The sequence below is a fragment of the Eurosta solidaginis genome, chromosome 5, assembly GCF_040869045.1.
Source record: "Eurosta solidaginis isolate ZX-2024a chromosome 5, ASM4086904v1, whole genome shotgun sequence".
NCBI classification, from domain to species: domain Eukaryota; kingdom Metazoa; phylum Arthropoda; class Insecta; order Diptera; family Tephritidae; genus Eurosta; species Eurosta solidaginis.
Genome location: NC_090323.1, coordinates 144,901,716 through 144,914,066, shown reverse-complemented (window position 1 = coordinate 144,914,066; position 12,351 = coordinate 144,901,716). Strand labels below are relative to the sequence as shown.

General features: G+C 34.9%; 1 protein-coding gene across 1 annotated transcript; it reads right to left on the bottom strand.

The window, feature by feature from the left end:
- Positions 1 to 229: 229 nt before the first annotated feature.
- Positions 230 to 11,761, bottom strand: Cpr62Bc (Cuticular protein 62Bc). Its single transcript, XM_067790301.1, has 3 exons — positions 11,607 to 11,761; positions 11,297 to 11,437; positions 230 to 1,622 (listed from the first exon to the last, which is right to left on the bottom strand). The coding sequence occupies exons 1-3, from the start codon at positions 11,619 to 11,621 to the stop codon at positions 1,233 to 1,235; spliced, it is 546 nt and encodes a 181-aa protein (XP_067646402.1). The 5' UTR covers positions 11,622 to 11,761; the 3' UTR covers positions 230 to 1,232.
- Positions 11,762 to 12,351: the final 590 nt, after the last annotated feature.

Here is a 12,351-nt window from a genome sequence, read left to right as displayed (position 1 = left end):
TTGAGGGCAGATTTAAAATTACTGAGAAATAAAAGAAAAACTCCATGCAAAAGAAAAAAGTGCTATGTTGTCCACCAGTCTAATTGATCCTGAGGAAGGTTATCGCAATTACTGAGATGTATTAGCAAGGAAAATTAAAAACTGCATTTAGTTGTGGGTTTCCGGACCTTGAAGCTGAACACAAAAAAAAAATTGAACAGTTATTTATGGACTTAAGAAACAAACTGCATTTGTTTGAATTCACTACATTTTTTATTTATATCATTTTTCACATATAATCACTTAGAATATAACACAAAAATAAAAAATATTATACATTTGTTGCACAGTTTTTCACTGCATAATTTTCATATTTTACAGGTATGTCGTATGTTTTGTATGTAACTTTTTTTTATAAATTTATGGAATTTTTCGTTTCTAGTTGTCGAATCTAAAGTGCTTCTATCGCTTGGACTCTTTTTTGTTTGCTTATTTTATGTAAAACATTTACGTGTAAAATATTAAAAGTGGGAATATTCTTGACGAGTAAGTAAGACTGTATGTAAGGCTAGTGAGTGATTGAGTGTTCGAGTGACTTACTGACTGGAAATGAGTATTCTTAGAATAGTGAGGTGGTGTTTAGCAGCTTTGCCGACTGTTTCATGTATCCGCATTTGTGAGGTAAAATGGGAAATTGCATATGCATAGAAGGAGAGAAAAATAAGATATGAGTATTTGTCCGACATATGATGAAAAGAGATCTAAGCGATATTTACAAAGTTAAAGAAAATTGCTTGTTCGAAGATACAGATGAATGGCAGTGTTGAGTTGAGAATGAAGTAGGAAATGAAAATTTGAGTAAGGATTGACAGGTATTCGTTACTGGGTGTTTTATTAAATATTCATAGAACTACTATTAACACATACTGCTCTGCAGTACCAGCTACAATTGACTTCTCCGCAAGCCGTTTTTTTCGGTCTTATATTTCAGTGAAGCTGTGTTTGACAATATTTTCTTCTCTCTCTAGCTGTAGTTCTCACACCATTCTTTAATTCTCGATGTACATAATCTCGCTCTTTCCACTCTTTCTCAATTCAATTATAGGGGGTCGTCATCGTGGCTTGGCTTTTCTAATTTATATCTATATACATACATATAATTACACATCCGTTATTAATAAATAAATTCTAATGATTGATTTTTTCGGAGTGGGGTCTGTGGTCCATTATAACATAGCATGCAGTTTGTTAAATTAATAGTGTGAGAGATGAGCATGCGCGTCATGAGCAGCATAACCGTATGCGGGTACATGATGCGCTACTGAGGCGTATGGCACTGCTGGGGCAGCGGCTACGTGGTGCGCAATTGCTGGTCCATGAGCATGTTCATGCGAGAGGATGGGAGCGGCATGCGCAACGGCAACTGCTGCAGCATGATGAATGGTTGGTGCGCTCTTTGAGACGACAGCATTGAAACCGTTATGATCATCAGCTGTGTATTCGACTGTGCGCACTGAACCGTCGGGTTCCACGAGCGAGTATGATCCCTTCACTACATCACCATCACGTACTTCGTGTTGTGACTTAACATCGCCGGTATGTGAATCAGCAACGCCATAGTTGTAGTGGTATTTGGGATATGCCTGTAAGAATAAAATTAAAATATAATTTAAAAAATTTGCATTAGTGTGATTAAACTAAATAAAAAATGATATGTATTTAAATAAAGCTTAGCTTAAATATTTTACTATTCAATCATCCACTTTCATGCCTTTTTCCGCGGCTCATCTGACGTCAACTTAAAAATTTATCTGCCTTATAATTTCTCAACTTTTGTTCACAAAAAATGTTTCTTCAGGACAGACAAACTCTAAAGTTCACTTGAGAAAACAGCCATAAATCTCTTAAATTTCCCGGAAATCGGTTTGAATATCAAAATAAATATAGTCCCTTATTACTAATATTTCCTGGATTACTCAAAAATAAACAAAACAAAAAATATCACGATTTTTCGTATTCGTACTTTGGAAGACGCAAAAAGCGATTTTTATATTATAGCATTTCTACTCAAGATGAAGACTCGTACTTTAGATTTCTCTCTAGATATCAGTCAGATTTCACAGCCAATCATTTGTGTTATCAACGAAACTCTAATAAATCGATCTATCAAAGCGGGGACCGAAAAGATATGGAAATCTCACGAGACCACGGAGTTGGAGTTGCTAATTATAAGTTCCTGGGCTCCGATGTAGTTCCCAATATAGCCCCTAAAGCAGCAATAATTTAGAACATGAGTATTTACGTATTTTTTGAACGCCTGTATCCTCGAGGTCGTCTTCCACTGGTCCCTTTGCTGGTATGCCTCACTAGCCATGGCCTGTGTGAGCGACTTGGTATGGTAGATGCGATAGGAAAGATTCTTGAGCGTATTATTAATGAGCGCTTACCTCAGATTCTGAAAAGTCTAGGTGGCTTGCCAAACATCAGTTTGGATTTCGAAAATCAAGATCAACAATCCAAATATAGCTCGACAAGCCATACTCGCAAGTCAAACTAAAAGGAAGTTCTGCGCTAGGATACTTGGATCCACCTGCTTGCTTGCGCAGAATATTGAAAGCTATTTTCACTATACGGTCGTCCTTTTTGATACGAATGCCGGACAAAGAAAGCACATCGCCGCCAACGTCCCTCAGGGATTCGTCGATGGGTCAAGTTTCTAAAGTTAGCGGATACCTTTTTTGAACTATGTCTAACATCGAAGCTGTACGTCAGCTTTTATAAATATTCTATGTAGTACCAAGATAGTGCAACGGCATGAGCGGAAGCATGGCGAACTACCAACTTATGGAGATATTGATTGGGTACGGCGGTTTCAAGCAATACAAGTGTAGGATAGAGGAGGCTCCTTCCTGTTTACTGTTTACTGCCCCACCGAACTGAAAAAACCTCTGCGGTTAAAGGGGCTTAGAATATGCCAGCGGTCTGGTCTTACCTTTCGCAAAAGGCGAATATGAGACTATGGTTCATCCAATCCACGTGTGGTGTATTACTTGAGAGGAAGCATTATGGACACGTGTGTCACTTAGGCGACCCCATCACGATCTTTAGTTAAAACTATACCCATGGGGAGCAAAAAAGGCGGTTGTGATCTCTGTATACTATATAATATAAGCTTGCCTCAGCTCCTGACTAGGTGTCGGTCCACATAATGGGTGTAACGTGGAGATTGTGGTTTCATCTCACATGCGAAAGGAGTTCACTTTTGCGGACGTTGACATTAAAGCATATTCAACGAAATAATGCGGTCTCTTCATTAGAAAGTGGACAATTAAGCATTCTCTTCGGAGTAATACTTTCTCCTCGGTAAAAAGTGACAGATAAGAATTATCTTCGGAGTAATACGTTATCTTCGTTGGAATGTTGGCAAAGAAGTTCGTTCGTGGACGCTCTATCAGCAAGTTCTGAACGGAATCTTTAAATTTTCTAAGCTAAGAATGGATTTTTTTATTTATTTATGTACGCTTCAAATGGTATTTAATTTAACGGTGGAGTTGCCATAAAATGGAAAAGATTCGATTTTTTTTCCCCGCATAACAGCGGCTCCACAGGGACAAGCCTGAGTTTATTAGTTCCTTTAAGTGTAATGCTCTGCCACAACGTCCAAGAAAAAATCGGTTCAGAGTGTAATGACTTTATCCGTTAAAAACAGCGACCATTTAACAAATTTAGAATAATTAGAATAGCAAATATGTGATTTATGCTTATACCCTCCCTTTTAATTTGTATTCACTTAACCAATATGGCTACTCAAATACAATTCTTGTATATACTACTCAACGTGAGAATAATCCCAGGTCATGTCGTTTGTTGTGCCGGCAAGTGACTCAACACTGTGATAGGCAACAACACAGCCACTTGCACATAACAATGAATTGCCACATTGGCACATGCACCCGCGTAACGATTTGGAACTTGCGAAGGTCATCGGCATCGTGTGAATCAAATTTTGTTCTCACCGTTCAAATGTTAATATTTGTACAAGTAAATATAAAATTACTATGTAAATAAATCCATTCAAATGCAGTTGCGTTTGTTTTATTTTTATGGGAAACTCAGTTTACGGGGCGTATGAGTAATTTAATTGAGGTAAAGGGGTGTTGCTGAGAACAATTTGCATGGCAGCTTAGATTTTTGTTGAACTAGATAATATGTTGTAATATCTAATTTGTATACTTACAACAAATTTTTGAAATTAAATGTTATATAAAGGCAAGACAATGACATAGTTTCCGTGAGCCAAATCATGATATTTGATTCTATTTTTGGTACTTTTTTGGTTGCAGTTGCAATTGCATGCACGGTACACCTTTCAAATGATTCAATTTAACAAGAACATACCAGAGATTTTGAATGGTGTAGATTGCAAAGCGGAATACTCAATACGTTTCATTCCATGTATATAGAGTTACGAAAAATTGGTAAATTTTTTTGATTATGTGTAAAATGGATTTTTTTGTTAGCATGCCTCAAGAATGAGATCGCTAATGGATGGTATGTAGTGTGAACATTTGACCGGACACATCCATCGACAAATATTTAGACGTACTAATTACAAAGCTGCGATTCGCATATCTCGTTCACTGCTTAAAGAGGAAATGATGGAGCCAGGAACAGTTGGCGAAAGAAAATCAGCTGATAGGTCATTAACTGGAGGTATTTACGAGGGATATTTCTGTCTTCGAGTTGAATTCAATTATAATCCCATGCATAACATATTCCAACAAATATAAATTACATTGTTGTTGTTCTTATTCTTCTTTTTTAGCCCAATCCAATAGGTACAGTTGTTTAAAAATTGCTATCGATATCAAAAGTCAAAGGAAACTTTCAGTTTGAAGGTTGGACCAGCGAGACATGGGTGCTAGAGGCGTTGGTTCCACATTGCAATTAAAAAGATGGTAGGTGTCATAAAAAGACATGTTACATGCAGGACACTGCGTGTATTGGGGTTGATTCTGGTTAACTCAGTTTAAACTATTGCAGTATGAGGATTGAAGTTATGACGGAGTGACGCGCGTCACCCAGCAAACCCTGCTTTCTGCTACCGTGCGTTTTGAATATTGTACTCTGAGAAAGGAGTTTGCCGGGCATTTATGGTCACAAGACTTTGCCGCCTTTTTGTGAATGAGGCAGGGGGAAGTTTATAATTTTTTTAATTCAAATGGCGGGATTATGAGTGCCCGATAGCTTCATAGTTCTTGCGGCAATAACTACTGATGTCCCTGGGTGGCGCAGTCCCATAAATTAGTTGTCTGTTAGAATGTCAAGGTTTACGAGTATTTAACAGAAACCGCTTGTTCAGGATTTTTTCTCCTTTATCGGGAGTTTTCCCGTTTCACTGAGTAGATAATGTTCTGGTGATATGAGAAGACTACCCGTGACAATTTGGACTCGGTGTTTTGAGAGGCCCGCAGTTGCTTTCAGTATATTTCTTTTAAGTTCGGCGACCATATCGGATACACAATAAACAAGCGTGGATAGCTGCTTTATAAGTAGTTATGAGCATTTGTCTTTGCCACAAATACTACCAACAGGGAACTTGAGAACTTTGTTACGGCTATGAGCTCAAAGTACAATTCCAAAGCTAGTCGATTTCAAAAGTCAAATCGAGCCTTACTCAAAAGACACTTTAAAAATTTTCCCTCTGCAATTGCTGTTCTCATGCAGTTGATCGCATTTTGATCCTGCAAGTACAACCATCAACCTAAAGGCAATATAAATATGTATAGAGAGTTTTTACAGGTTCCAAGAGGTCGAAAAATCTGTTCAAATAAGTCAACTTGCATACTTAAATCCTCAATATTTAACTAAAAACTTAAAATTTTATTTTAAAGACGGCGGTTTTATATTTCCTTATTTCCCGAAAGGAGAGTGAGCAATCGTTCTATATATGGAAATCTAAATAGGTGAAACAGCCTCATCATGTGGACAAAAAATAAGCTGCTTTTAAGTTTACACGTAATTGCCGTCTACGTTTGGACTCAGTCGAAACCGTCTAGATAAATAACTTTCACTGCTAATTTGAAACCGTGGGTATAATCCACGCACGTGATTCGGTTTAGATCCAATTGTTACTGCACAAGACTAGAAAAGGCTTCCTCATTGCATTTAAGAACAATAAGATTTTAGCAATAGTCCTTAACGATGGATCAAAGTTTGGTATAAAAAAACATTAGATAAAACTTAAAACTATGGACATATCTTTGGAAACATTTGTTCCATGGTTGGAACTTTAATAGCTGTTTAACATCGCATTATGGCTCAAAGAGTTTTTCTTCCTGGTAAATGACATAAGTTACATTTAATAAAAAATGTATGCTATAAACTTTGACAGAAGGTAGTCAACTTAATTCGTTTAAGCAGACATTCCTACGTTGCTTTTCACGCTTTTAATAAATAACTCAAATTTACTTCACTCTTTGCTCAATCAAATGTCTTGCTGCAAATTGTTAAATAATTATATTCAACACCAAAAAAAAAAAAAACTAAAATTTTTCAGCTGTCAGATTAATAGTAAATTTAAGTGGTTAGGTTAGGTTAGGTTGGGGTGGCTGCCCGAGGGCACACTTAGGCCAGTAGTACTAGGATCATCAAATTTAAGTGACAGCTTAAATAATAGCCACAGCCACATCACCTGTTATTGAACGCGCCAAATGTAATTTTAATTATATAATACCACAATTTTAAATATACACAAAGTCGGTCAATTAATAAAAAATTTCCAAATATTTTGAGTTCTGCGCCATCTATCGGCCTACAAATGCAACTTTTCTAAATGCTTCGATCTCAATGTGTTGCTTTTTCATATATATCTTTTTGCTGTTGGGGGTACTATATTTTCCAAGCATTAGAATGCTAAATTAAAAATTGATATATATTGGAATCATTTTCCGGATGACGGAAAATCGTTCTAATATACATCGATTATCCACCCTGTCGGAAAATTAACAAAACAAAACGAATGTAAATTAAAAACTTTATTTTCTAAATACCGCTGTTGTTTTAAATTTGCACTTTGCACTTTGAGTACTGATAATTAAAGTAGTTTGAACCAAATAACACGTTTTTTTTCTTTGGATTGCCTTATCGGACCCAAGGCCGTGTTTCCAACCTCTAGACCCTCGGAAAGCTCTTGAAAGATTGAAAGAAAAATTCTGCAATTTCGCGCTGAAATTGGGCCACAAAAAGGAACGTAACTTATAATAAGCATTATAAAATAACCGGCAAGTATACATCCTGCAGCGAATCGCACTAGTTCGAAACTAGCGCGAGCTATCGCATTAAGAGAGTGTAGTAGTTGTGATTTTGTCCCTCACAGTGCTTTTAACTGACGCTTTAAATATTGTTATGTGAAATGGCAAGAGCAAAGGGGGACATTTGGTTTAGTTGTAAACGATTCTGAGATAGTACTTGTTTTTGACTGTTTAAGCGCTGGTGGTACAAGTGTGAATGCCAACTTTACCGTTCGGCATCCGATTAGCACTAGCACCATTTACGAGGTAATCATTAAACCCGTAGTGCAGAGCTGTCGCTTTACGTGGTTGTCTCCCAAATCGCTGCAAGTTATGTTTCTCACATCAATATAAGTACATTTGCAAAAAACTAACCGCCAGGTGGTGCTAGAGTTGAATTATTACTAAGGATTTCGCTTACTGTGAGATTCACTCTATAAATTAAACTCATAATCAAAGCGTGAACACAAATTTGCTTAAAAGCAATTTCCTAGTACGGGTGATTATATTTGCATTATTAGCAAAAAGCGCTTACTTATTTAAAATATCCCCTCCAAACGCAAGTCGCACAATTTTTTACTGAAAGCGTGAAATTTTAATTTAGCCTATTCTATTTAAATATAAACAAATTCAACCATATAACCGTAAGTTGGTTTTGGTGCTGCGGTAGCATGTCAAGTGTCTGTGTCTGTGTGCAATCATAAGTGTCACAAAAAGCTATTACCCAATTATTATAACAGCAACAATAATAGTGACCACTGTCAAACAGCTGCTAAATTTCATAATATGAGTAACAGTAGTCGCTACTGGACACCAACTAATGATTGTGAGCTTTTCATTACAGCAGAAATATCACACTTCATAGCGCAAAGTTTACCTCGCTTGCTTAAATTTTTTATATTGATGGCGATGTAAGTATTTTCAGTGAGTTGTTGATGAAGTAGTAGTAGTTGTTATTTTTATAACTATTGTAGCCGTAATTTGCGTGTCAGCATGTCAGCAAGTCAGTGCGTTTTTGTTTTTTTGGTGCATATCTGCAGCATGTAATCTGGAGCAATGAAGTGTTATACGAAATGGAACATCGCGCAATAACAATGGTCATACTAAAAATAATATTTCCTTTTGCTTTGGATGTATTTTTTTGAGCAGATTTTACGTTTGGTAAGCATATGCTAGCATTTTCTGCAAGCGCTTATGCGCAATTTGATTTTGTGATTCTGTTTTTATTGTTATTATTATTATTATTATTGTGTTGACTGCTTGTTGCAATTGCGTTTTATATGATTTGTGATTTTATCATCGAATTGAAGGCGAAATTGCAACAAGAAATTGGTGAAGTCGTATGGCGTTATAATGAGCCAATTCAGTGGTAGTTGAAAGAGAAAATAATTACTGTATATCAGTGCGTTATTTAGGGATATTGTCATGTATGGATTGTGTAGATCACAAGTGCTTAGAAGTAAATACTCTGCATTTTCATTCTTCGGACACAGTGATTTTTCGCAAAATAGTTTTGAAAATTTTGCTTCCTGTTGAATTTTGCATATATGTACATACTATGCCAGTGTATATGACATAGAACATACAGCGCCGAACAATATTGTATTGGAAATTTTTATAAAACAACGTGAATTTTTTTAAATATTTTGAGAAAACACGTTAATGTAACTGAAACAAATCAATATCCAAAACTTTTTCGAAAGAATTGGAAAGTTCGAAAAAATTTTAAGATTGTTTCGAACTTTTTATTTAGAGTTTTCTTAATTTTTTCCAGTATGCAGTTTTGTAGCCCAATCAATTTTATAGGTTTCTCGAAACTCGCATTAAGTTTTGACAATTTTTTACCGAACGGTGTTTCAGATATTCCTCCTTACAAAGTTTGAATAGCTTTTTTATATGGAAGAAATCTGAAAAAAACTAACTGGGCAATAAAACTGCATATTTGAAAAAATGCATAGAACTCCAAGTAAAAAGTTTGAAATTTTCTAGAATTTTTTGAAAACATTTTTGAGATTGGTTTGCATTATTTGCGTTACGAAATTCACAAAAGTTTTTTCTTAAAATATTGGAAACAAAAAATAAAGGATTCAACTGGTAAAATTAAAAAAAAAAAATTGCCACTGCTATTTTTCTCTTCTATGCTGTACATATAATGAATGTATCGATCAATAAGTCTTTACTGTCTTTTACTAAGTTTGTCTCTAAAAGTTTAAATTTTGCTTACGAAATTTTTTATATGAAACAGCCGCCGAGTATAGAATTCAATGAAGAATAACGATTCTTAAACTTCACTCTTAGTTTTTATCCAACGTAAGATTTGGTGATTTGTTTTTATCTGCGCCTTGAAAGGCAAAACAACTAAACAAGTAGCTCAAAACCCGCAAAATATCCTTAAATAGCAAACAAATCATGTTATTTCTTATGCATTTAAAAAACTTAAAAAAGTTGTATAACAAAACCCCACTAGTCAAGACACACTAGTTTTGTTGAACATCAAATCAAGAGCGCGTTGAGATAACAGACCAGGTTCGTTTCTTAAGTCTTTCGTTGTAAGGGGAATTATCGCCGTACTAGGCACCACAAGTTCTCATACAAGTTATTTACGTTGGAGGAAGTTGAGAAAACATAATACATAATATAAAATTTATTTGATGTTTTTCGATAGGTTCTAGTAGCTGACTAGCTTTACTGACTTTGTAAAAGGCCTCTTGTTCGGAACAACTTTCATGAAACAAATTTTAAACTTTTTGTGGAATTATTACTGGTATTATTGCAAATATTAAGAGCAAACATAGCACAAAATTATGTATATGAAGCTACTCTGCATTTCAATAAACAGAGAGAAAGAGTTAAATATTACTAGTCAATCGGTCCTTTTTAAATTTGAGAAGACGAACTTGTTCCTACATTCGCTTCTTAGTAAATTTCTACCTGCTGGCAAAATTTTATAACTTTTTCGTGGAAGAAATCTCAATTTGTTAAAAAAAGCTTTAACTTTTTAATGAAATATGACCAGTTTTCCTTCTTCTGTAACATTTTGTTTTTTCGTAGGTATGACAATTTACTTTTATAAATTTAAATTTTTTAAGTACAGCATTTCAGGTATATTGAAGACATTTAATTGTAAAAAAGTGTATTTATTTAGCACAATCAGCAGCGCATATTTTTGCTAGGTGAGGTAATGGGAAAGCAAACGCAACCCAAATATGTCGTATTTCAGTATGTCAAATCATAAAGAAAATGCGTTACTTCGTTCAACTAGCATTCTGAGCTACCTTAAACCGAAGACTTCGCTTGACTTCGGAGTCCAAAATAATACGATAGCATATTAATTTAAAAACCTGAGTTTGCAACAAATAGTCATAATTTATCATGAAGAACAACAATATTATCAAGTATTTTTAAAACTTGAATTTTGTGCGTCTTATTATTTCATAATTCTGTATTTCTACCACAAAAGCTCTTCAACGAAAATTCATCTGCTTGCATCATCCGTTCCGACACGGCATAAACTATTTAGGAATCTCCCGCCAATATATATTTTTAATTTTGTAGTAAAATTTTTGAAAGAAAATATTTCTTTTTTTGTGGCCTTTTGTAGGCATCTATTATGACAAAACTAAAGGTTCTTGAGCTAGCTAGAGCACTTACTTAAGAAAAAACAGATACTAGGTAAGAAAGTAATAACTTATGACAAAAACTTGCACTCAAGCTTAGATGAAAGTAAACAAAAAAAAATTACAAAACTAAATGTAAATTGTTAAGCAAAATCTTAAAATTGCGAAAAAAAATTTGCAAAATAAATTTGGTTTAAGACAAAAAAGTTTGAGCTGAAAACAAAATGTTATCCAATATTATTTTCTATAACAAAACAGTTTTAAGCTGCCGAAAAACTTTTGATTCAATAAATTAAGATCCTTTTAGAACACCTTGTATATTGCATGTATATATATGGACAACTTCTATTACTTCTAATTTGCCGAATTCTATCAATGAAACTAGAAATAGCAAAAGTGACCACTTACGTAATAATCCAATCCTTCGTCGTGGTGGGCGGGTCCATGTGCTGCTACAAGTGGAGCAGCCGCGTACAGACCGACACCGTGTCCACCATGATGTAAAACACCAGCAGAGGCAACGCTCAACACAGCCAAGCACACCAATGACTAAAACAAACAATAATAAATATTTGTATTAGAGTGAGGTTTGCGGTGGATTATGTATATATATATCAAGCACTTGATTTTTTTTGTTGACAGTTTTCAATTAATTTTTCTTTCACAGTTTAGCGCACATAAAATTATGGGATTTTTAAATTTTCAAAAATTCACTCACTTTGAAAAATGCCATTTTTTATATATGTTGTTTTTTTTAATAATTTGTTTAATTTGCAGTTAGCTCTTGACTTCCCCAATTTATTTTTGGTCTAAGCGACTTGAAATGCTGCAGTCAACTAATAACTAGAACCAAGAAGGAAGCTGCTTTTATATACTTGACTCCACCCGTTTGCTAGCGAATGCGAATTAACCGAACCGTATTGCTTTTGAACTTAACTTGGCTCAGTCAAAGAGCGCTAGCGGTAGAGCCAAAAAGTACAAATAAAAAAAAAAAGACCGAAGTAGTGTACTGCAATTGCGGGCATTTTATGTTTGTGTTTTTGTTATTGTTACTGTTAGATTTGTTATTACTGTTGATTAGTTGGTTTGCTAGTTAGTTAGCTTTGTACTATGCTTGTATGTATGTATATATATCTCGAGCGGTATGGTTTGTTGGCGACGAGGGACTTCACGCTGAATTTGTTTGCTTGGTTTCACTATTCGATTTATTGTTGAAGGCGTTTGGCATAAACGAAATTAAGAGTAAAACTCAATGCTTAATACAATAGGTATGTATGCATGTGTGTCCATGTGTTTAAGTACTTATAAAAGTATATTGTGGGTAGTATTGTTCATTGTTACTTTTATATTTCAATTACAATCGATATTAGCTCAGCGGTATGAAGACATGTCAATATTCACACACTTACGTCCATACATATCCGCAAATTTTAAAAATCACAATTTTAAAAAATTACATTCTG